The sequence below is a fragment of the Nothoprocta perdicaria genome, unplaced genomic scaffold (genome assembly GCF_003342845.1).
Source record: "Nothoprocta perdicaria isolate Ctin4 unplaced genomic scaffold, notPer1 scaffold_128, whole genome shotgun sequence".
Classification (NCBI taxonomy): domain Eukaryota; kingdom Metazoa; phylum Chordata; class Aves; order Tinamiformes; family Tinamidae; genus Nothoprocta; species Nothoprocta perdicaria.
This window is the reverse complement of record NW_020454405.1, coordinates 1,994,160-2,021,073: the sequence shown is the minus strand read 5'-3', so window position 1 is coordinate 2,021,073 and position 26,914 is coordinate 1,994,160. Positions and strand designations below refer to the sequence as shown.

The 26,914-nt window shown below is 39.2% G+C and overlaps 1 protein-coding gene across 1 annotated transcript in view; it reads right to left on the bottom strand.

Annotated features, from left to right (window-relative positions):
* LOC112942422 (rap guanine nucleotide exchange factor 5-like) overlaps nucleotides 1-26,914 on the bottom strand; it is a 63,825-nt gene that overhangs the window by 22,577 nt on the left and 14,334 nt on the right. Inside the window, exons 2-6 of the mRNA XM_026033361.1 lie at nucleotides 15,494-15,544; nucleotides 14,404-14,510; nucleotides 13,300-13,421; nucleotides 12,037-12,205; nucleotides 6,689-6,755 (exon numbers count right to left, since the gene is read on the bottom strand). Coding sequence (XP_025889146.1) covers nucleotides 6,689-6,755; nucleotides 12,037-12,205; nucleotides 13,300-13,421; nucleotides 14,404-14,510; nucleotides 15,494-15,544 — 516 coding nt within the window. The remainder of the gene's footprint in view (nucleotides 1-6,688; nucleotides 6,756-12,036; nucleotides 12,206-13,299; nucleotides 13,422-14,403; nucleotides 14,511-15,493; nucleotides 15,545-26,914) is intronic.

Genomic DNA, 26,914 nt, shown 5'->3' with positions numbered 1-26,914 from the left:
GTATTGGTCTGAGCAGAGAGACAGACTGGCACAGTTGTGCCAGGAGAGGACAAAACAGCTCAGCACATCTCTGTGCCATAGCAGCTCCAGAGCCCACGGACGGGCTGTCCACGCAGCGTGTTCCACCTGTGAGAGATGCAGATCATACCACAGGCCCCACAAATCCATTCCCCTCTGTGCTTGGGCCTTGCCCTGCATTTTTGCTGTCCTTGAAAAGCACAAGGATCTTTTCTATTCCTTGACGCTGCCCCACTGGGAGGGACAGGGTTTTCTGCTGCCCTGAGCAGCACAGTATGCAGGCAGTGCCACAGACTTCCTAAACGYTGTCCTGTTTCCAGCACAATTGTGCAAGATGGCAGCATTACCTTCACTTCCTTCCTTCCTGCACTCCCCGTTCCCATGTCTCAAGAGCTGTTAATTATGTCTAACGTAAGCATGAACTGCAAGTACTATGGGAAAGAAGGATCCTTTTTTGGCAAAACAATTTACAAGATTACTTGCAGGGATTACTACACCCTAGTAGTAATATATACAAGTTACCCAGAGTTACATTGGATTTTCAAAAAATAAAAATAAAAAATAAACCACCAACATGTTGTTTCTGGATAACACCACCAATACTTTTTGTGGTTAAATTGCTCAGGCTTTGCTAAATTGACCCCTCTCAAGATGCAAGCATTAAACACTAGAGGAGGTATYAATGCAAAAGGATGTCTATGCCCTCTCAAGATTAGTTTTACAAGACACTGTGATCTGCAACAGTTGTAAACAAACCAATCAACCAAATCAAACAGAATTGAAAAAATGCAAATCTCTCCTCTGGAACTGGAAGGGTACGAGATCATATTTTTAGAAACTGGAAGAAAAAAATCAGCATTTGTAGAATTCTAGGATTATATTTACAGGATCAGTTTTGCTAGTAGACCACTTTAAGCCTGAAATACAGTGCTAACGTCACAGACAAAAATAAATTTGTTTTTCTATATTTTATGTTATGTAAAATACCTCATTTTCTGTTGTGTGCCTAAAATGTAGATAGTATATTATTTAATCAGAGTTAAACTTCTAAATTAAAACAGGAGAGAAAGATGCTACTTTGGTCTTAGTATTAAGCAAATCTTCGTCCATCAAAGGGTCTCATCTTCTTTGGGTTCCTCTCATAGRATTCAATCAAATCACAAAGAACTATTACTCTGAACATCCTCCTGGATTTGCCTGGTGCCTCTGGATTCCATAATCTATATGCTTTTGCCTATTTTAGCGTAAATGCACTTGACATCTCTGCTGTATGGGCAATTCCTATGCACCATTACACCGATGGAAATCTGTGTACAGCATTCATCCCTCACTGCACCCAYGCTACACATTATCATGCTTCTTCCTAATAGGATTTCAGTAACTGCCTGTTTGACAAAATCGATAGTTGCACATCACATTGCAGATAATAATCTGAACGCAAAGAAAAATATACATTCAAAGAAGAGCTATGCCTAACATAATAAATTGAGATAATAGATATAAAAAAAAAAGGGGTTAACACATGTAATTTGCTGCTACAAAGCAAACACTATCTGAGTAGTATCCCATTTTTGGTAACAATGTAAATGCCAAAACTCATGCAGTTTAAAGGCCAGCTTACCATATTGAATTTACAGAAAAAAAATGACAGTCTAAAGGAGACCACTTGAGTGTGTTGGTATGCTACAACAACTTATTCATATTGCCATACGAAACAGTAAGAACACGCTTTACAGTGCTGTCCACCTATATCTATGCTTAACTAAAAATAAATGGCATATTTACATGGYGATTCTTCCCATTCAAAGGACAAAGGTGGAGATTTTCCACAAAATACCTTACTATAATTGAAAGGCACAGAAGTGTGAAAACTGGGGAACTAGGGTTCTGTTTCTATAGGATCATTCAGGTGGGAAGAGACCTCAAGATGTTTCTAGCCAATCTCCTGCTCAAAGCAGGGTCAGCTATGAAAGATTAGGTTGTTTTGGGCTTTCTCCAATCTGTTTTTGAAAACCTCCCAAAATGAAGACTGGACACAAGATCTCTGGACAGCCTGTCCCACTGCTAACATGTCCTCATAGTGAGAAAGTCTTTCCTCGCMTCCAATCTGAATCTCCTCCACTTTATTTTACCTCTGTTGCCTCTCAACCTCCATCACGTGTAACTGGCACCAGCTCCTCAATTTATCAATTTCTTTCTTATACCAGAAGTTCAAGATTGGATGGCAGATTCTAGATGATGTCTAACAAGTTTCATGTAAGGGGGAAAAATCCTTTCCATCATTTTACTAGCTGTTTAACTAGCTACAAACCTGCTAATATAGCCATATTAATACCGTCTGATTAATACAATGCTATTGGCTTTCTTTGTTGCAAGGGCACACTTCTGGCTCATGCTCAGCTTGTGTCTATCAAGATCACCCCCTCCAGATCTTTTTCTGCAGAGCTGATCCCCAGTCAGGCAACCTCCAGCCTGGACCATCCCAGTACATCCCAGTCAGCACTTACCATTGCTAAATTTCATGAGGTTCCCATTGGACCATTCCTCCAGCCCTTCTYGGTTACTCTACCTTCCAAAATATGGACTGCATTCCTCAACTTGCTCTCAACTGGAAACATGAGAATCAAGAAGCACAGTGGTCTCCTCTAAGATACTAGTAAGTCAAGTTTTTCCTCAAATTCAGGCAGAACTTCCTGTGCTTTGGTTTGTGGATATTGTCTTTTGTCCTATTGCTGGCAATCGCTAAAAAGACTTTTATCCCATCCTCCTTAAGATATTTATACACATTGATAACATCACCTCTCGGTTTTTCCTTCTTTAGGCTGATTAGGCTTAGCTCTCTCAGCCTCTCATAGGAGAGAAGCTCCAGTTCCCTAATCATCGCTGGACTCTCTCCAGTAGCTCCATGTCCCTCTTGTAGTGAGGAGCCCAGAATTGCACAAAATATTCCAGACGTGCCCTCACCAGGGCTGAGCACCACCCTCAAACTGCTGGCAACACTCCTCCTAATGCTGGCCAGGAGACATGGGGCCTTCTTGGCCACAAGGGCACATTGCTGGCTCATTCAATATAAGAATATTACAGGAGAGGGTATAAATAACCTCGCTAAAGTAGTAACATCTACTCATCTCTTGTAGTCCATGAATCCAGTCATTTCATYATGAAGGCACAGATTTGCATCTAATAGACAATACATACCAACYTTCAATTTTTTCCACTCTCTTTTATTTTTTGCCTGTAGTAATCCTTTATGAAGGAATATTCTAGATTTTTATGTGCCAAGCTTGACTTGAGATCTATGGGCAAAGTGATAGTCCCTACAGAATCTCAAAGCAAAAATCCTGTTACAGGAAGCTCTGAACAGCAGAGTTCTGAGAAAAAAAAAAGTTTATTTCACATTTTTCTATCTCAATGACAGCTTTATGTGTGATGGCGAACAATGGTAGTACTGGGTGACTTCCCAAAGGATTTGGAAACTGTTTCCCAGATATACTGCATAAACATCATGATATTTTCTTCTGTTCCCTCACAAGGCAAGAAAAGAGCTCTGTAGTGGAAACTTACAGTCATTCCACAATGCTCTGGTTTTAGCAGACAGTACAACAAGATATGGACTATTTTTGAGATGYTCAGCAGCCTCAGAATGCTCCCTTAAACCTAGAAGTAATCATTACATTGTCTTAAAAATTCATGACTAAAAAGATTATCCAATGCAAAATGCATTTCAAATGGCACTTAACACTGCTTGCCTGTCACTTCCTTTAACAAATTAAGCTTGGCAGTGTTGTCAGTGCCTCACTGTATTGGAGAATATGAGCAAAAGATTTGATAAGCTACATTCAGTTACTTTGATGGATTCTGCTTCTTCCACCATAGAACTGAGCATAGATAAAAAGTGAGACCTCCAGCAAGCTAATTTCTCATCTTTTTTAAGAACAGAGCCTGTTAAAAGTTACATATTCTGTACATTATTTACAAAATAAGATGAGGAAAAAAAATCTGAGGTTGTTACCTACTGCCCTACTAACTTGACATCATTCACATTAGCCATCACACTATTATTTCCATCACTGCACACTTCTCAAACTGATTTGGTCTAAACTGGCTGAATCATTAAGAAAATCACAAATGGTGTAAGGAATGTGAAAAGGGAAGCTGTAAAAAAGAAACACCACCTGGGAATGAGCAAACACGGAGGATAAGTAATAACAKAAAGGCCTGCACAGAAAATCAGCAAAGAAAGAAAAAAACAACAACAAAAAACAACGTAGAGGGAGGAATTTGCATCAAACTTGCAGTCAAACTTTCACAAATGCATATGCTGGTGCTAATCACTATATTCTCTTYATAGCAAGGGAATGCCTCACCAATGGAGTCTCAGTAACATTTCAGAATATAATGGATAGGTTGATTAAAAAAGGAGATTTTAATAGCTTAAATATATATGTTCTAATTCTGCCTCAAAATTATTGAGCATTATTTATTCCAGAAAGTAGGCATAGGCTGTTAGCAAAGYAACAGAAACTTAATTGTGCTAGATAGCAGGAAAGCATGTTTTCTGATAATACTTCAGCTTTTCTTAGAAGGAGAAGTTCACTTACAGGTGTTAATATTTGAAGGACTCTGGACTAGTGGGGTTTTTTGTTTGGATGGTTGCTTTCCTGTAGGGTTAGACTAGAAAATGCTTATAGAGAGCTTGAACGTGTCTCTGCGGGAACAAAGACCAATTACAATTTCGTAGACAAACAGAAAACAGGAGCAAAGATCACTCGTCTTGACTTGGCTGGGTCTTGGATGGGTCTCAGGCCATCTGGAAATGCAGTGGACTATTTTTTTTTCTTTCTAGCTGTAAAAATGGCTCAAAAAAATCCATACCCCCTGCTACTGAAATCACTAACGACATGTTTCAAATGCTTGACCCCGAAAGACAGATGTGAAGCACTATGATCTCAGTGACAATTACTCATGTGCTTAGGGAGAAGCATTTTACTCAAGGGTACTTTGCAACAGTTAGGTTGAGTTCTTAAATTCAGCATGTCAGGTTGTTRTCCTACCTCTTTCTAAACTTCTAGTTTTGAGGGAGGAAACTTTATAGGAAACTGTAATACTTGAGCATTATAAAGCTGGTAGAGGTGTTGTTTTTTTTTTGAAAATAAACTATTTTGCAAAAAGTATTTTATGCTTTTTTAGTTTTTTTCTTCTCCGTACGCTTTATAACGAAGCAAGTCTASGTTTCGAGTTCTCCCTTTTTTTTTTTCCCCCCCCATGTCAGAAAAAAATGTAGAGAAAAAAGAAGGAATGAATGTGAGGGAAAGCAGAAAATAAAAAATAAATTTAAAACAGTAAGTTTTATAACCTCATACATTTTAAATTATTTTGCATAAGTTTCTGGGCATACACAAACACTATCTTTCCAAAGTCAAAAAAATAAAAGTGGTTTACAGAATTTAGCATAAATTCTCTTTTCCTCCCAATTTTCAGCAAGCTCTAAAGGCTATTTTATTCATTTTACTTAAATAACTCCYGCCTTCGTGCCTTTGTCATGACCATTTCTTCACCCTGCTTGATTCACCTTTACATCACATACCTAGAACAGAGCTAGCACTGATTCCATCTGCTAATGAGGACAGTGCATCACCCAGCTCCATGAGGRAGATGTTCACAGATGCACAAGATAGCTGGGGTTGGCAGAGACCTGTGGAGGTCACCCAAGCCAATCCCACTGTCTAAAGTAGAGTCACATAGAACAGGGATCTGTGTTCAGATAGGTTTTGAATGTTTCCAGGGCTGGTGACTCCACAAACCCTCTGGGAAATGTTAAGGGCACATTGCTGGCTCATGTTACCCACCAAGAGACCCAAGCAGCTCACCAGCTGGCTGGCCCCAGTGTGTGTTGATATGTGGGGTTATTCTTCCTCAGGGACAGGAAGAATTGTCCTTCATCAAACTCCACAAGATTCYTCTTTGACCATCTTGCCAGCTTGTTGAGGTCCCTCTGAATGGCAGCACAACTCTGGTGTACCAGCCACTTTTCCCAGATTTGTATCGCCTGCAGACTTGCAGAGTAGGCACTTCATCCCATCCCCCAGGTCATTAGATAATGTTAGACCAAGTCAGTTCTGCTTAACCTTCCCTAGTCCCATCTAATTCTTAGAACAGAGATGTTACAACAAGATATATAAATGCACCAACACCCAGCACAGGATATGACAGGATAAGCTGTCACTGATTTTGATGTAGTTTACTGAAGCTAAACACAGGAGGGAAGCCAGATACCCAGGTTTACCAGGTGCAATTCCTTAGAAGCTAACAATATCTTAAGCCAAGGCTGCTGAGGCTCTACCTCTCCCTTTTCCCCCTACTCAATCTTATGCTGACACTGATGTTTGCTTAACTGAATGTGCGTGAGCTAGCAAAAAGAGTCACTGTGATCACCCAAACTGGTATTCCCTGGGCCATGGATAATGAGTCACAAATTATTTATTTAAATAATTCTAGAACCACACACTAAGCCACCACTAAAGCTTCCTCCTTTCAGAGGCAAAAAAAAAAAAATGTAGTTTGCATTACAAACACCTGCTCCACTGAGACTCAGACCTTATTTGATAGGATATAGAACACAGTAATGTTTCAAATAGGATCAGTACCAACTTTGATGCATTGACCTTACCGCAGAAGTGAGGCGAGCGAGAATTTCAGCATTGGTTTCTGCTCTATCTTCTATTTTTTGATCAGGCCTTAAAATAAAAAAAAATAAAAACATTACTTCTGTCATCCTCTTCCAACATCTTTTGATTCCTAGAAAGCAAAGAACCATATGGCCACAGGCACTAAAGCAAAAGGATTTTTGAGATTCTGCATCAAAAAGATAACTGCAATATGACAGTAATTAATTGTGTCAGTAACAATCGAGTGTACCCCTTGTCCCTTGCTGTCAAGACCTCTTTCGATTGGTGTGATGTAAAACAGCGATGACAATTCTTCCGCTCTAAAATATGAAGAACTGAAGAAAGCAAGACCTTCTTAACTCCAAGTTTGTATATTAAAATGCACATTTTGCTCAGCTAAAAATACATTCTGTCAACAGAGCACAGAGTTTTCCATCTGCCACCTACTCAGTTTTGATGAAGTGTGGTGCAACACCCTCTATAGACTGCCTGCCCATCTATACGGAGGCAAACATCATCTAAATCATTATGGGACATGTGAATCTTGACATTTAAAAGCAAATATGAAAATAGAATGAATACATGTAACAAGCCATAAACTAGCAAACTAAGTACAAAGTAAAACCTACAGGTTAAATTTACACTAGCTCACAGGACAGCGATTCTATGTGCCTTTCCACAAATAGGGAAGTGTAGGAAGACCCTTTCTAGTAACAGTCACAGAACCCTGATCCACATGGAGGGAAAAAAAAAAAAAAAAAAAAAAAAAACCACAAAAAAATAGCAACAGAAATTGCTGCAGAGAGCAAGGAGTAGAACTCCTACAGTCTAATTCCTATCACTAAAATACTGAATCCTTTGGAAGATTTACTGATAATAGGAAGAAAGATACAAGTGTGATAGGATTATTCAAATAGGAGGAAGAAAAAGCTCTTGAGATCTTCCCTTTTCTTTCTTTTCAAGAAGTGTGGCGTGCCAGCAAGCTGAGCAGATATGCAAAACTGCAGCTGTTGTGATAAACATAAATCCCAGGTATTAGCAGAAGCTTCTATCTTTGACTAAATTATTTAATTGCTTATATGCTTTGATGTGTTTAGGGAGACAGCACACAACATGCCTGGAATATGCAGCTGGTATATTGTGGTTCTTATATGCCATGTCCAAAAATTTCTTCCTCTAATTAAAAAATTAAGGTCAGAAAGCATAAAATGACACATGACTTCATTGTAGTGTAAGTATATTCAGACCAAAATGGCAATTTGGATTTGAAATCATAATTATTTTCATGGCTGACTTTCCTATTCAAAGAAAAATGCRATTTAACATTTTATGTGCTATAAACACTCAAAAGAACCAAATGAACAATGCTTCATTTGCAAAGAGCAATCAATCCAGTTTGTCCCTTATAGTTTGAAAGAAGATTAAAATGACTGACCTCTTTAGATGCCTGTTTTCACACATCTGATCTGTTCTGATCTCTCATGATATACCAGAATAATGTGTATTTTTATTTTTACTGGAGCCCAAAAGACTGCAGTTCAGCAGACACAGCTACARATACTATCTAAAATACCAGAACAGCACAGAGCACAGCTATTTCCATCCCAGATTTTTATCACTTCATACTCCCGATATTCCTATGCATATAAGCATCAAATACTTAAGAAAAAAATCAGTGAACAAGTGATTTCAGGCATCAAGCCAACATCAGAGACCAAGAGGACGTTGTGATACGAAAGTTAATAGAAAACTAAGAGAAAAGATAAGACAGAACAGATAGCGAGGAGCAGAACCAGGACAGGTACCACCTGACATCTTCCCAAAGGAGCCAGCCAAGACCTGGCAAGGCTGGTACTCAACTAGGTGCGGGGGCCTGACCTAGTCCTGCCTGCAGCCGGGTACATGCTGTCCAGCACTGACTTCTGAAGCACCTGAGCTGCCTCCCCAGCAGCTGCCTGAGGAGCCATCAGCTGCGTGGTCTCCAGACGGGATCCCAGGTGCCACAGCAGCACCACAACCTGAGCAAAAGACCCAAGGGTATCTGGGAGGTGTCTGCTTTCAGTAGAAACTTTCCTGGAAGTCCAAAGGGCACTAACTATATAAACATCCACTCCTGGATGTCCACATTAAAAACAGTTCACTTTTAAGAGGGGGTTGGTTTTCAGTTTTCAAGTAAACTATTATTTCAGAGAAGACGATGCAGAATACAGCGTAATGCTTCTGAAAAGAAAATAACAAGAAATATTAGCAAAAGAAAAAGAATCCTTGTTCCCTGTTAACATCCCGTCCGATGACTACACAAATATTGTGGGATACAGTCCAGCAGGCTAAGGCACTCACGGCATTTTACCCGCATCCACTGCATGTAGCTCACGCTGGGAGTTAGGTGTTATTATAAACACCCCTATAYGCAGAGCTGGAAATAGAAGCACATAAAGATTAAAAGTCTGATATGAAGCCACTGCCATCTCTGGAAAAAGAATTCAAAAGGCTTTGGATGAGGGCCTAAGCGACTGCCCAAGCTTGTAAGGAAGTCCAGAGCTCTGAGCACAGATCTTTTGTTCCCAGGCTAATGCAATATTCCCTTCTTTTCTATCCAAGTAGAATTTGTCTGTGATTAACGGGCAGTGTTTAATGCTCCAGGAGGCTGCTGTATCAATACCACCTCCCTTAACCAGCACCTTTTCAGGGGCTCTGCCTGYGGAATAGTGCACCAAAGCTAACCTCCAGTTTGGCATGAGCTGGGAAAGCCCCAGAGTCTTGCCTGATTTTCCATAATGGATTGCCATCCAAAAAAGKAATAGCTGTGTTCAATGCAAGGTTGAAGCCCAGAATAGGGAACATTTCCTCAGGAACTGCAAGCAAATCTCTGGCCTTAGAACATAATTTTAAATATAAAAGTTTATTAAAGTTAAATATAAATATTATTTGGATTCCCTTCACACCAGCTTTTATATAAATATATTCAGTGAAACAAAATATGGGGTTCCTGATATTGCTGGAAATGGGCTTTCCAATAGCTTCTGAGAAGCTATTTATAGAGAAAATGTTATACACACACTGCTTATTTACACACTCCAAATGCCAGCATTTGATCTTTACTATATGGGCTTCTGCAGAGAATTTTTAATGCTTGGGTTGATTCCAGAAGCACTAAGATCAGGGTAGGTGAGAAGGCACTGCCAAGAATCAAACAAGTACAAATCTGTTAAAAATATATACGTCGAGCTACATGTATTTAATGGAAGGGGGATCTGCTCATTTCTAGAAGACCTGCTGAAGGGAATTCCCCAAAGCAGCTACACGTCTCCCGGCTGCAGATCCATCCCAGACGTCACTGATGGGCCCAGGAGGCTGCACATGTGCAAGGTCTGGCCCCATCCACACAGGAGGCAGAGCCAGTCTGGTAGGGATGCGCTCAGGATGTCCAGCTTGGCCTGCCGGTGCACAGGCAGGTGATTTCCTTGGATTTCATCAAAAGCAGGGAACCTCATGAATTCAGAAAGTAAGAATTTTCTATCCATATGTACATTCATGTGAATAGGAATACACAGACTACAAAAAAATGAATAAAAAGGTATTATAGCATAAAGAAAAACAGCTTATATCTTTATTTAAGAAAAGGCAAACATTCATTCCACAAGACAGCTTTTTGGAATTGCCTTTCTCTGCCTCATGARAAAGAATATATAGGTTTATTTAACATGGTCAATAACTTCAGCAATCACCTCATCACATCTCTTTCCTATTCAGAATGTATTTTAGCAGTTTATTATTATTTGCATCAAGCATGGAGCATTTTGAAACTGGAAAAGCCTATTCTTCATTTAAGATCACACTCCCTAGAGGCTGCACATTATTTAAAATTATATTCCTTCAACATATACTAAAAGAAAAAAGCACCCTCGCAATCTGACACATAATGCCTCCAGAAAATAATTCGTCAGTGACAATGTTCCCAAAAGAAACCCAACTTCAACCAAAATTTGAATAATGCAGGCAGGAAGGAGCTAGAAATGTACATTAATGAATAATTGTTCAATTTATACAATGGAGAACATCCTGCACTAGAAATGACAGTTGCACTGAAATAATAAAGCAGCAAATCAGACTACAAAATAGTGCTACTCTCTGACCAAGGTCAGTGTTCAGGACACCTTTTTTAACTCAAACCTGAAATGTCAAGTTGACCAAGAGAATGACCACTGAGAACTGCCAGTTTCTGCTCGCTGATGGTCCTGATGGTCACAAGAAATGATTAAGTTTCTGCCCTGACTTATGCAGGGAAATTACTGAGAAATTCTCAATGAATTCAGTGTCTCTAAATATCAGATGGAATGTCTGAATTTAAGAAACTGAAAATAGCTTACAGGGACTTTGGCTCTGCACTCATTTAAAATATGCCCATTAGGCATTTACTTGAGAGAATGTGTTTTCAAAATCTAAGTAGAGAAGGCAAGCACTTATAGGTTTGTCTTTGATATGAAAGAGGATAAACCCTCTTACTGCAAGAATAATTTCTACGATACAAGAAAAGAGATTTGAGGCTTTATCATGCTAGGAACAGCAGACTTCACACTATCTTTTCTACATTGCCAGCTCATGAAGATTTTCCAGGGCACAAGGGGTCACTAGCCTTCAGACTTCTCACTGACACGTTTTTCCTCTATTTTGGCTTCCCACTGTGGCACAAATAACTATGGTTTCTTTCCAGCTGCTAAACAGACCAAGTCTGGAGCACAGCTGGATCAGTGCAGAGCGGATGTTAACATCCAACAGTCTGATGGCAGGGGAGACACACAGAAAGGGAAACTCTTAAATAGCACAGTCTGCAAAAGAAATAATAATTTGAAACTACAGAGCTCTGACAAATGTGACAAACAAAAGTCAGATGACAAAAGCTGCAAAATTCCTAGTCACCGTCTATAACCACCCGACAGCTGATCCTGACCCAAGACACAGCCATCTGATCCGCTAATCCATCAGCTCCACAGCATGCCTAGAGCCAAATTCATGTCAAACCTCTAAATGCAAGAGACAAAAAAATGTGAAGCATCTTGTCTGGGTAATACAGCAACCTAGGGTCAGAGCTTGTGTAAGAACCACAATACCCCAAGAACCTCAGATGAAGTGCCACATTTCATCTAGCAATGCTGATGTTTCCAAGTGCTAACTGCAATGCAGATCAYAGAAGAGTCCATCTCTGCATAGCTTGCCAACCCTAGAAAGAAAACTGTCTCCTTCATACAGTGGCTTGGGATAGAACAAGGTCATTATCAGCCAATGACTTAATTATGGTCAAGAGAAATGGAAGATACATATATATATATATATATATACACACACTTACAGATTGCACATGCCAATTCTGTGAGGAGATAATGGCAGTAGTTGAAGTAGGAGCTTTACACCATTCTTCCATCCTTCATCTCTTTCAAATTCGCAGAATAGATAGGTACATTCATCTGCTGAGAACTGGTAGAATGCATGGTTGTCTTGAAAATACAGTTGTCTGTCCACTGTTTGAAATAAATATAAGATATATGTTAGCCCTTTAGCATATAAAAGTTCTTTGTCCCACTGCATTCTGTATTGYACCTGATCTTAACCATGCATTGCAACCCCACACAGTGCAAAAGGAGCACAAATCGGCCAGCAGCAACCCTGTCCTCTAATGCTAACTATAAACAGCTCAAGTCAAAAACTTCAGTTTGAAGATTTCCAGCTTCCTGAGACTCAAGCATTGAAACTGCTGAGTATTTGACCAACATAAATGTTTAGAATTAGGGGATATGCCTGTAAAATAAAAGACTTCTCACTTGTCAGATTTCTGAGCCTCAGTTTTCATTAGTATCTAATTCATTTCAGGCTAAGATGCAAAAGGTTGATAATGAGCAATGCTTTTAAGTTGCTCAGTGTCTCCTTGGTATGTGGAAGTCTTCCACAACATCTTACCTTTTTGCAAGGAGGAAAAGTAAGTGCCTAGCACAGAGCTTAGGGCTGGATACGCACTGAGTTAAACTACCCAAACAGTCCCAGCTACAACAGAACTCCAGAGGTGGCTTAGCAGTGTAATGACCATCAACCACATCGTCTGGATCAAGTCCCAAAATTTAAGGAGGAAGGAGTGGATAGATGGAGAGAGTCCATCATCACAACATTCTAAATGAGCTGAATTCCCTTCTCAGTCCATTGTATTCTAAAATTATGAAAATTAGGAAAGATCACTAATTCTTAGAGAAGTAATCTGGTGAATCCTGGAGCTGCAATGAAATCTGCTGTTTTGTGGAAAAACTGAAAGAGCTAAAGGGGAAAGAAATAGGTTGGAACAAATACACACTGTCTGCAACTTGGCAATAGGCAATTACATTTGCAGAGGCAAAGAAGGAAATCAACTGGGAAAAAAAAAAAAACACTTGGTATTTATGAAATGAAAGGTCACGGAGGTAAACCTGGCAGAACAGACAATAAAATAAACTATTGCCTAACAAAAAATGAAAGAATCAGCGCTTTTTTTTTCTTCCCATTCTTTATCTGCCATCAAAAAACATAACTCTCAACTATTTGGGAAGAAGCTAACTTCCCTTACGCTAGAAGCACCGCCAGCACTGACCTGACAAGACAATTCCCATATCCAGCAGCAGCTGCCACACGCCCACTGCTGTGGATCGGCACTTAACGAAAGGGCAGTGCTCCAGAAGCCAGTCCACCAGCTCGGAGCCAACACAGCTTCTCCTGCAAACATGCAAAACCAGGAACATTACCATGCATTTTAATGATAATATTAGTTATTTTAAATCATCCAGGAGAATCCTGCGTTCAGTAAAGCAAACCCTATTTTTTCTARTCTTGATCATTTCAAGGAAGTAAGTGTTCTGTGAAATCTCAGTGGGATACTCTTAGTTATAAGGGAATCCATTGTTAAATCAGTAAGTTCCTTTACACACCTATTTTGCATGGCATAGATATAGACACAATATWTAGAGTATACTCTATATAGTATATATATTCTATATACTATATACACAGTATATATAGTATATATGCACAGTATAGATTTTTTTTTTTTTTATCAATAAGCGCTCCATGAAGTCATCCAAAGATGTTTATGACTAAATAAACTCCAAYTGCTTCAATTTTATTTCCTTTCTACAGGCAGTACAGCCACACAATACAAATGTAAAGCCTTGAGTAGGATGTACTTCACCTGGCACATTATTGAAAAATTTCTCTTTAATTCATCAAAATCAGAATTTGGGCTTGTTCTTATATATGGATATGAATGAACAGTGCCATAATAGACCCTTGTGCACTTGYCATAAATGAAAATTTGGCAAAGTATATACGCTGTTATGTAACACAAATGGATAAATTTCATGACAGAAACATTCTCCAAGTTATGTGCAAAAGCACTGTGTTTTAACAAAACTCATTTTAACAAAAGAATAGGCAAATATAACTATATAAGAAATCATAAGCAAATAAATCAATGGACATACAATCAGGCCACTGCTGCTTTCTGGCAGCTGATAGAATAACACAGGAAATAATACTAAATACATGAGATCTTAAGAAAAAAAAATAGAAAATATTTTAGATGCTTAGGAAAGAGATAAATCCCCCCGCCCTCTGCATTTACTGTGCTGTCAAATTAGAGCAGAAATAAATGTAAATAAAAATGCATCCACTTGATTAAAGAGAATCATTTGGGGGTTACCTGCAAATTCCAGTAAGGTACACCCTGTCTTTAATCAGGTCAGAAGCTTGTAGTGTAAAAATATTCCTGAGAGCTCTCCCAGCACAGGAAGAACTTTCTCCATATATCTAAACAAAAACAGAAATTGTAAATTGGCACAAACAGGGAATATTTAGTCCCAAAGCAGTAAATTACCTTGCCCCAATACCSTCTCCCACTCTGAGCACTCTGCTTCCTCCTCTGCTAAGGCATAAGCTCTTACTGCACCCCAATGTCTAACGTAYGCAGTCTTATCACTGCAAAATCAGAAATGCAATAAAAAGTAAACATTCTTCTGTAGGTATCTTGGTTAAATCATTTAAAACAAGCCTAAAACATACTGAGCTRCTACTTCATCATTTTTTCTTGTTCTTTAGCAACTGTGAAACTATTCACTGATAGCTGCAGGTCAGCTCATCTACACCCTGCCATGAGGATGCCCTCATTCCAAGTGGACACACCTGTGAGTTTCCTCAGGCCTCATTCATACCTTGAACCTTAATGCTGCAAATGACTCCTTGTCCCATCGTCCATCTACATATGTTCTACCTGGACTCTGTATATTGCTCCTAGACTCTGTAGATTACTCCTTACTAATAAATTYAACTTAAATTTCTGTAATGATATCCCAACAGATGACAGGCCCAACAAATGTATGARTAACACAGATAACTTGAAGAAGAAAAAGCTTTGCATTCACCTTTTTTGGTTCCCATGGTTTGGTATGATTTGGAATCTTTCAAGGAACATAAAATATATGTGAGAGACTAAAGTCTTGAGTGATGCAAGAACAGAGCTCTCAAACTCCATAAAACTGCAAAGCTAAGATAAACTATTTAAATAGCTTAAATGGCTCTGAAGTAAGTGTGCATGGGGATTTAATACAATTCAGTTTAGTTAACTCCATAACAGAAATAAGCAGTTTTTTAACACACAAAAACTAACATATTAATTGGATTTAACTGCAGGCCATATTCATGAATGTCTTCAATCTGTGATTAAAGAATTGAACTAAAACAAAAAGATTCCTAATATATTGTTTTATAAAATGCAGTTAAAGTTTGATGAGTACCTTGTTTGAAGATGTTTCCAAATATGGATTTGAAATTCTTCTGGACAGGGTCTGTAAGACAGTTTGGAACACTCTTAGTTTTGCTCTTTATGTTTTTAAACAACAACAACAAAAAAAAAGCAGCAGCAATGTAAGACTCTTAGCTATCAGAATTTTGTTTAAAAATATTGTTCAAATGATTCAACTACTATAACCAAAGTCTCCAAATCAGCTTTCTTTTTCACATCAGGAAAAAAGGATATTTTATCAAACCTGGTCCTGTATTATTTACTTGGTCCTGTGTTTTTTTGTGAACCTGGAAAAGATATTGAGTACTAAGGTGGCAATCAGCAACACAGAATTAACTGTCTGGTTCAGTAAAGTGCAGAAACTATAGTGAAGGATTTCAAGAGAAACCTAAAAAAATGAGGTGAAAAAGACAGTATCCAGATGAGCTCAGCATTAAAAGCAGCATGTCTTAGAGGTGGAGGGAAATGTAATTACACGACAAACTATTAGTTCTGTAAAGTCACCTCAATATCACAGAAATCACAGCACACTTTCCAAGGAAGATCACTCTTACAAATGATAATGTGAAAAAAGATGGAAGAAGGAAAGAAGGAAGGAGGGAGGGAGGAAGGAAGGAAGGAAGGGAAAAGGAAGGAAGGAAGGAAGGAAGGAAGGAAGGAAGGAAGGAAGGAAGCAAGCAAGCAAGCAAGCAAGCAAGCAAGCAAGCAAGCCTCCTAATTGAAAATGAAAAATGTGGCAGAACAGGAGGACCGTGAGGTCCTCCTTACAGGCAACATAATTAATTCCTTGCTTTGAGAAGGACCCAGCTCATACATGGTATGCTGTAAACATATATTTAAAGAAAAAAAAAACCCTTTGCATGGTGTAAGAATTACAGAATCTGTACTTCAGCAACACCATCTGCTCCCCTCCACCACTCCATACACTTGTTCCTGTACTATTAGGACCAGAAGGGAAACAACAAAGCAGGGGAGTATCCATCACTGTTTACACTTCTGTGCTCATTACACGTGTTAGTGCAGTCCCACGTGGAACTGTGCCCCAGGATGGGAATACCACAACACAAGAGCTTCACTCCCAGCACCCATACCCAACAAAAACGGGTCGGGAGGATGATATTGCTTCAGCTCCCACCTCCTCTAGTAGGCATGTCACTAACACCTCGGGCTGCAAAGCCTTTCAGCATGACACTGTCCTCAACTTGCATCCAAGCCTTTCATTCAACAAGCCTCCCTTACTACTGCAGCTCAGCCCAAGTTTGCCAGCTCAATTCCCCGCTCAATTCCCAGGCTGGTGTAACAGCATTGCCACCAGCCAGCTCATTCCAGTGATGCCACAGGGAGCTGCAAGCCCTTGACCCAGTCATTGCCCCACTTGCTCCTCCCCTGAGCCGGTGAAAATGCAGGGAAGAGCTGGAGGGGAAGGACAGGAAGGTGGGAGTAGGGAAAGAAAGGAGTCTGTGTCCAATACAGCTCCCCAGGCACTGCCACCCTGGCAAAGGACTTCACTGTGATACTTAGAATTACTAGAAATGYAGAATAAAAGAATAAGAGGATTAGAATAAAATGATCAGCATGTAATTGAAAACAACTAGACAGAAATCTTCTTCACAGTCCCTAAAACCAGCTTAAGGAATTATTAGTCAGAGAGTCAAATACTTCAGCTAGATTTTTAAAAGTGACWGCTAGTTTATGACTAACACTAGTGAGCCAGATCTGTACTTGGGTTTAAATTAGTATTGCTTCAACTAAATATTTTTTTATCGAGTCGAGCCAATATTTTCAGCTAAGCATGCAAAGATAAGAATGGCAATATTTTAATGTAGGAGCGCAATGTGATTTTTGAAAGGCTTGGAAAGAAATTCCCATAATAAACAACGCAACAATCCAAGTGCACTAACRAGGATATTTTGGTCTTTGCCTGAAATATCAAGCATTACATTCCTGCAAGATGTTATATTCTTTACTCAGAAGAGTACTGAACTGGCTCCACTACAGCTACTCCCTCTAGATTTACTACAAACTAGTTAATGTTCTTACCAAGAGTCTGTTTTTATTTACACCTTTTTGAGATATATTTGAATTTTCTCCTTCTTTCTACACAGGATTTCAGTTTGGTCCCATCTCTACTTAGGATGACTTTGCCCCCGAGTTGCCTGTGCTCTGCCTCCCCCCAAAACCTTTCCAACAACTGCTGCTATTCCGTCCTCGCCAGCAGCGTAGGCACAGGAGCAACAGCAAAGATCCAAACAGCTGTCAGCAACGTAATCATTTTGCTCACAAAAAAAAAAAAGGAAAAATAAAAAAATAAACAACAGCCACAACAACAAAGCAAGACAGCAACTAATTCAAACCAATTTAAAGACAGGATCTAAATGTTTTACCTGTCTTCTAAGAGAGCGGATACTGCTGTCCATTTAGCAAGAAAAGAGAGTTTTGGAAACAACAGGTATATTAGGATTTGGGTTTTTTTTAATTAAGAATGTAAAAGGTTTATAAAAAACGAAGTAGGAGGATTTGCTCAGTGAAACAAGAAAAGATGGAGACAGGGCTCTCATATTCCAGTAAATTGTTGAAGATTCCATTTTATTCTTTTTTTTTTTTTTTAAATGACAAGTTTTTTAACTGGCTATTTTATCCCAAATTGTACATGAGGCAACATTAAGAGTTTATAATGGGCAATCGGACTCTGCTGTCAGTTTACAACACACTTTCATGTTATTTGTTTGTTTAATCAAGGCCTAATTTTCAAACACAACCACAGTCAACCTAAACAAGCAATTCCAGAAACATTTTGTGTATAAATATAGGAAAACAAGCATTAGTAGTTTCAGGGCACTATTGCTATTTCCCTAAAGATTTAATATATCGTTTATGCATTCCAAATCGGATTACTCAGTATGCTTAAAATTAAACAAGTACTTCAGCGCTGTGCTGCATCAGGGCTTCTTTCCCTTAATACAAATAGCCTGAACACTCAAACTGAAAAACTGAAAACTCAACTGAAAAATCACGTTGTGAAATGCACATGGTATAACACTGACTACCTGCTAATGAGATGATTTCTGTTCCATGACAGGAGGGTTTCAGCAACTCCCCAACACATCCTGAACTAATACAGCTGCAAGGGAATTCAGACTGATCTCCAAGAAGTATTTAGGCATCCCAGCCTAAAATGCACTTTCACAAGGCTGGAGTTTCCATATCCCAGCCATGAGAGATGAACACTGAAGGATCACAAATAAAGCTCAATTCAGATTCACTTTCAAGTACAATCAAATGTACTTCTCTTTCTCTGCTCARCATTCAACTCTAATAATATCGCAGCTGAGGTGAAAAACAAACAAACAAAAATCCAGCAGGGCTATTTACTTAATTTCCCTTAGGCATCTCTCCCACTCCACACACAAATCAAAAAGTAATTATTTTTTTTTTTCCTAGATAGATTTCTTTCTCTCATTACAAACCATGAAAATGATAATGCCATAATGATGGGAACTATCATAACAGCCCAATGGATGTCAGTGTGCCTTTTCTTCAAAAGGATTTGCTGGATTTGCAAATAGCAAGCACGGAGCTGAAATAATTAGAGAGTTTCCATTCCAGCCCTGCTCTGAAAATGAATTCTGAAACAAGGCTCTGTTGTACCTTCCCAACACACCCTTCTTAACCTGCAACCCAAGGAGGCCGTGATTGCTGCATGACTAAATGTGCATTTATTCTGATGACTTAGTTATGCCAAACAAGGAGTGGGGGTAGGGAAAAATAATTACCAAACAATTTGGGTTGTCACTCAACCACCTTCAATTTTTTTGCACTCACTGTTGTTTTCTACTGCCAAAATTATAGGCTTTCTAAGCAGAAATTGGATACATGTGCTGTATATAATACATGAAATGCTCCCGTTGTATGACTGTGGCTGGATGTAGAGAGTATTGTCATGAATCCCAATCCGTTTCCATGTGGCAACTGATTTCTGCTCTTGGTTGCTAAGGTACAGCAAGTAGAGTTGGTTCTGAAGCTAGTTGACTTTCAGATGACATAATTTATGTGAAATTGTAGAATCTGCTTGACTTTCTGCCAAATAATATTCATAACAACCAACCTTTCCCAATTACTCCTCTGAAAACCCATCCTCAGAACTCAAGGATAATGGAGCACAGTCAATAKAACAGGTCTCTCCATTAATATTTATTTAAGACTAAATACGAAACTATAACGGAAATTATTTGGTCCTCTTAAATCTCACATTTAGATGTAGAATAAAAGGGGCAAAAAGCTACAAAATGAGAAACAGATATTCATCAGAGTTTGCAATTTGGGGTTCCCAGGTGAGACTAAAAAGCTCTCTGGAGATGTCTAAGTGGGTCATTAGTGGAAGGAAACTGAAGAGTGTGCTCATTCTTGCTTTCTGTACAAAAAGGACTTGCAACGAATCTAAGTTATTTCACAAAAGAGAAGCCCACTAGTGACAGTTACTCATGCTGCCACCAGAGCAGAGAGAGCCGAGAAGGGAACGGCTGTTATTTACAAAGACAAGCAACGTCTCCCTGGTTTAAAGACTTATTTCTGAGACAATAACAGGCACTAAAGCCAGCCACGTTCTGAGCATTTCGGTRTTTTCCAGGACCTAACTAACTAAATATGGCTGCAAGTTTTTACGCTTCAAACAAAACTCTTTTTGTAGTTAACTCACAGCAAGAAGCTGGATGCTTTAAAACTTTTAAAGCCTCTGTACTGCAATTAAAAGTGGAATTTAAAAGACAAGATCAAATTTTGTTTACAAGTTCCTATTTTCCCCCCGTTAAGAATGGTAAATAAATAAATAAATAAATAAACTCACAGATGAAACTACAGCAGAATCTGCCCTCTTTTCTTCTCCCCAGTCCTATCAGGAAAGTCCTGGATATGTCCAGTTCTGAACAAAAGGGGCCAGATTCAAACAGAGAGAAAAAGGAGTTTGACACTGAAACCCAGTGAGTTCAGGAGCAAGGAAGGAGAGGTGAACTGCTAGGGTGAGAGAAACTTCACATTTCTCAAGACAGAAGGAGACTTCTGCTGAAGATGATGCATTTCCATGCTCAAAATCGCCAGATGAGGCTGCTGACGAGAGGGTGGGCCCGGCCTCTCCTCACCAAAGAGCCACCAGTTTTAACGTGCCAGGTCACACGCGAGCAAGAAGAGCACGAGCAGGAAGGCAAGTGGGGCAGGAAGGGGCAGCTGCGCGCAGGGGAAGCGCTTGTTTATGCTCAATTCAACTATTCCAGGAGCTGTGGCATGACATAGGCCTAATAAATCTTTAGCTCTGTTCACATGGAAAGGATGAACTATAACCACAGAACATGACAAGGCAAAGCTCAGAGGTGTCATGGGAGAGGACCAGCAACAGGAAACTTCACCTCTCACTTGCATATTCACATAAAGGCATCAATTTAAGTAGAATGAAGTCCCATCCCCATTAACACTAAAGACCAATTGCAAAGCTGAACAGGCTACGGCCATACCTGACCAAGTAGGGAGAGAGCTCAAACATGACTTCTGTACCTTTTAAAAATAGGATTTTTTTCTTTTTTTTTTAATTCTGATGTCAACACAATGCTTGTAATGAGAACTTATTCATTCCCAAGGCGGTAGGAATTTTACCGCTTTTATCTTTTTTTAATGTCAAACTATACCAACCATTTATGATCCTCTGTTTGATTCACTTTCTTGTACGTTTGTGTTCTAGCTGGCTGTTTCACTCACACTTTTCCTAATGTTGCTTCCCAGAACGTTTCACTCTTCTGGACTCTCAACATCTCCATTCTTTCAGTGCAAAATAGGTACTTGACAGATTGTCACAGTAAATAATTTGCAAAATGTATGCAGATATTTCCCTCTAAAACTCACAACCTAACAAATCTACAATCTGAATTGTAATCTACCCCATCCTCCTGACCATCTGGTTTTGTTTTGATCTGGAGGGCACCAGAAAAGAGCAGGGTTTTTTTTTTAAGGATTATTAAAAACATTACACAACAATTAATATTTATAATCATATGGATTATTTTTAATAATAAACTCTTTGGACCTTTCAAAGGAATGCCCATTAGACTCTTCACATTATGATTAAACAGACATTCCCAATGACAGGTTAGAATTTCTTTTCATATGGATCTAAACAAAAACATTAACAAATCAGCAAAAAARGAAGGTCAGGAGAAGAAAGATGTGGATCATCTGCATATTTAGAAACTTTCCAGAGTCCCTCTGGCACATGTCCTGTGTGTTGCCACAGAAATACTTTCTCACGACACCTTTCCAAACAAGCGCAGAATGCAGCATGGCACCCAGCTCCGCCAAGCAACCTTGGCCGGGCAGCCCCAATCACAGGCACACTCTGTTAGGACAAATTTGGGCCAAACAAGGTAGAGTAGAGCCAAATGGCATCGTGGAAGACAAGTATAGGGGAAAAGCCTCTCAGCAAAAATACAGCATAATTTCTACCATATATGTATATCCTCTGGAACCACTCTAGCTACACAAAGCAAACCTAGCAGCACTGATTTGTTCYTTCTCCTCAGAGAGAAAGTTCTTTTTCACTTTCTCAGTGCTTACACATCTTAATTCTGCAATAATAATAATAATAATAATAATAAYAACAACAATTTATTCTAGTCTCAAATTTATGGTAAACAAGTTCAGGAGGAAGACAAAGGCTTACCAGGATACAGGATTTGCTAGTCCAGTTAATGTAGCCCTGAAAGTTCAGGGGAAGCTGCACTCCTCAAAGTGTATATACATATCTGAACACTACGCACAAGGTCCGTACCTCTAAAAGTTCCTGTGCCTCCCTCAAAACAGCTACAGTAAATCGCATTTGATCTACAAAATCATATCTAAGAAAAATGCACCTGGTTAGTTAGCCATGGTTAGTTAGCCGTGGGCACGGGAGCTCGCTCGTGTGCTGCCCCGGTGAGCTTGCCACACGGTGCTCACCTCGGACAAGAGCCACGTACACACAGCTGAACGGCACAAACAGCCAAAATCGCTGCACCTCCCCAAGTGAAGACCTGCCCGCTGCCACAGGCACAAACTTTCTAATACTAGCAAATATCCAGCAAATTAGCTATGAGCAGTCCTGGCAGGACAAACAGATCCAATGTCAATATGAACTAGGTATGGTTGAATGGGAATATTCGTTAAAATAATAATTTATTCAGAAGCAATTCAAAAATAAAAACCCAGTATTCTAGATTGCAATAATTACAGTGTATTTATTATTTGAAGCAGAAAAAGACAAATTTTAAACGCACTGCTTTCTTTATGATTTATGTGAACACCTTGCAGTAAATTCCATCAGTTTAGTTTATTATCTGAAAAATGCCTGTGCTTGTAGGAACTTTTTTGTTTGTGACAGCTGCACATAAATAGTCCATGAACTGCAATGTGCAAAGATATGTTTTTAATGTACCTATTCTTATCTGTTTCAAAGAGCTCTAATTTTACTGTCTGTACAAAACATAAGTCACCTGGTAATTTCCCAACATTTTTTTCTTTTTGAAGGAGAGCACATTTATTCTTTTCAGGCACAAGACTTGTTCTGCATTTGCAAATTGAGATATCTGAACATGAGGTATACCTCATTACAAGAGTAATGTATTTCTTTCTAGGAAAGAAGAGAGATTGTATGATTTTGCAGAGAGTGTGTGACCTAGTGGGCATTGTAACCAATTATTCAGTGTTTCTTGGTTTTATTGCTCAGTCTCTGGAACTTGCCTTCTTGTAGCTCAGTCTGCTTCTCTCTGCAATGGAAATGCCAATGACTTGGCACCCTTTGCCAAGTACCTGGAGACCTACTGGTCTGCACCCACTGGCTACACTAAGGGCTRCAAGCACTCTGGCCAAATCCCCAGAGGAGCCTCAGTCCAAGCTCAAATATGCGTATGATGGACATTTAAAACACAGTTAATCATCAGTAAAGCTCTTGATTTTCTTACTTGGCTTTGAAAGAGTGGGAGCAGCCTCTGTGCTGTGGGAATAAGGTCTCATTTAAGAAGCTTGCCTCATGACCTGAGCAGTCTGAGAAGGTGCCCGTGGGGTGTACGCGCTGGCAGCGCTCCAGGGAGACCTCTCAGGACCAGCRTTAATTCACTGGCACAAGTCAGTGCCAACCAACTAGGGACTGAACTGTGGGAGTTTTAACCACTTCCAGAAGAACAGATGTAATGTATTTATTTATTTATTTATTAGGAAAACTATCAAAGTTTAACCATTTCATTTTGGTGAAGGAGTCAAGGTCTCACTGTTCAAACAGCTTAAGTAGCATCCAGAATGCAAGGAGAAGAAAATTTTATTGAACTCTCTTTGGAGTTCAGCTATCAGCACCTTTAACCACTCTGCAGAGTAGGATCAGACTAACCTCGATAGCATCTTTTTTGCACTTGAAAACTTTTGGTCTGGGTGCTGAAGCAGGAACAAATGAACTCAAGTGCACTCCAGCTCCAAAGGGGGATGTGTTTCCACTGAGATAGGGAGGGACTTGAGGAATAGCACAGTCCAAAGTTCTCCACCAGTGTCCCAAGTACCATTTCATTTAATCACAATTGCACTAACTGACCTAGGTATGATACACAAAGTAACATAGGAAGTAGTGTACAATAACCATTAGATACAGAAGAAAGGATTAGAACTTGAAGAGGAATTCAGCATATACAAAGAACCACTACAAGCAACTTTTGTAAATTTAGATTTCACTAGATTGAGAAACTGCAGAATTAGAAAACATCACAGATAAGTCTTCTAAATTTTTGCAAGGAGAGAAGAGCTCAAGTGCCACATTATCCAAAAGGCGTAAGTTTTACTTTGCATAATATCCATATAATATATCTTCTATAGATTAAGGTGCTAATAAAGTAAAACATATGCCCAGGACCCCCATCGTACCCAAGAGTCTGGGCATCTTTAGAGAGCAACCTCTTGTATGAATGCAGGTTCGAACAGTGTTAGTGTCAAGAACACAGTCTCTGAATTTTGGCAAGATTTATGCCCTAAAGAAGCAGATTTCCCTTCTGCTACTATTTATCCTTTATTTTAATAACCTGCCTTTCTCCTTCCATTTATCATTATTATCATTCTTTATTCATATAACAATTGTTTTCATACATTTCATACTACTGAAGCACATGAATAAGTCAMATCATATCTGTGTTGCATTGTTCTACATTTACTCTTTGTGATGCATAATTAAGTCTTAAAGAAAAAGTCCTTGTATTGCTGTGGAAGTTCAATCTTTCCATGGGGAAGGGAGGATTTTTCATCTCTTTTCATGATTTTCCAGGTGATATGAGAGTGTCAACACCATGAAGTGGTCCCCTTTAAAACAACAGTATTAGGAGGACAGGACCTTGCTCGAATGCCAGACATTGGAAATGAACAGAATTGGTACTTACAATAGCTCTCCACATCCATCATTTTGTGGACACTGTGGGCCAGGTCAGGATCACCTAATCCTTGCCCCTTTCACAGCCTTAAGAATTCAGGTGCCTGAACAAATAAAGTTTAAGTGAAAAGGCTGAAAATTTGACAAGTTATTCTTGTGAGATTAATGCCTTCTGTGATGATATCCTACTCAAATTCACAGCAAAGGGAAGGTTTGCACTGAATCTCTTTAATGAAAGTACATTTTTAAAAGTTATTTTAGAAGTCTAGCTATAAAGAAGTTAATAAATAAATACATAAATATCTTCCCTCAGCTGGTCCCATGTTGCTCTTGAGCCACATGAGGTCATTAACTCTGGTAATTTTCCACAGCATAGATAAAAAGCCCTCCAGCAAAACAAGACCTGGTATTTACAGCATCAAGTTTCTCYCTTTGGTTCATTTCTTGCACGCTTTAAGTGTCCTTTAAACATCACACAACTACAAAGGGACAATTTGTTTTCTTTTTCCTTTTCAGGAAAGATTCCATTCCTTAAACACACACACAAAAAAACACAGCTTGACAGTCAAAGGATTCAAAGATTTCTCTATTTTTACATCTGATTAGATTATCTGAATTCATTAACCTTTAACTGCATTTGCAACTAGAACTATTATGTAGCTCTGCCTCCCAACAGAAGTGCCACCATATGATGTCTACATCCTAGTCATCATTCCAGCATTCAAAGACATATGCAAAAAAAAAAAAAAAAATGATGCCAGAGTCTAAATTAGCATAAGAACCATGTGTGCAGAAATAAAATATACCCCAGCAATTTACAGTAATACAGAGATCTGAAGTTAATTCTATGTTATGAATTTGAACATACACTCCTGTATCAGACATATCTTCACACCAAGAAGCTCAATAAGCTCTCTGCAGAACAGGTAGTGTAAAGAAGACTACCTTCTATGGAGGAATGAGAGCCTGGACCCTTATSATCCCAGAACTCATGGCAGACATAATCAACTAGAGATAAGAGATCAGACAATAAGTAGCATGTTCAGCCATAGCTAAATCCACTGAAAAGAATCCACTGAAAGCTCCGTTGTGCACCCTTCAAAGCATACATGAGGCAGTAACCATGGTCTGCACTTGCAAAATCTGAAATAACAATTCAAGAAGTATTCTAAWGACAGCAGTGGTAGCACTCTGGGGTATAACAACATAATTCCCTTAGAAATAGTTGTACTCATTGGGATATGCAAGAGACAAGCAGAAGGGCCTAACATGAACAGGAACACACTTATCAGTTGTGTGTCATATATCATCATTCACATAGGTTGAACACAAGTTGAATATGCATTATTCACAGCCAAATTATAGCTAGAGCATGGACTGAATAACCCAACCTCCAGGAACCAGCAGAGTGGTCTGCTTATGCTGTAATAACATGGCAGGAGGAGATTCACACATCACTGCCTTTCTACAGGGTCACATTTCCTCCATCAAAGGACAGTCAGGCCTGGCAACCAATACTAGGAAAAGAAGGACATTTAAGGAGCCTCTGATCATCAGGTTAAAGAGCTTCTCAGATAGTCTCTGTGCTGYTTGGTGTTGTTTCATCCTCTGCCTATCCCAGGACTCATCCAGAGTCCTCCTTTGAACATCCATGTCAAGCACCAAGTCATTAGTCATCACTTTCTGCTTCACTAGATTGAGTCTTCACCCCAAAATGCTTGTCCCGTGGAAATAAAAGCATCAGARGTAGCAATCAACTACATTTTTTCAGGAAAAGGGGCTGAGAGAATTAACTTTCCCTCTCTYTACTATTCTGTGTTACAGCCAGTGCTTGCAGCACTGATCACATAAACGTGTTGTTACTGTCTTTCCACTTGCCTGCTGTATCCTGGTTACTAGCCCACCCAGATTTAAAAAGTCAGTAATAAACGCCATTATAAGTCAGCACATGTTTTCTGATCTACACAGATGGTGGGAGGAGAAGGAGACCTC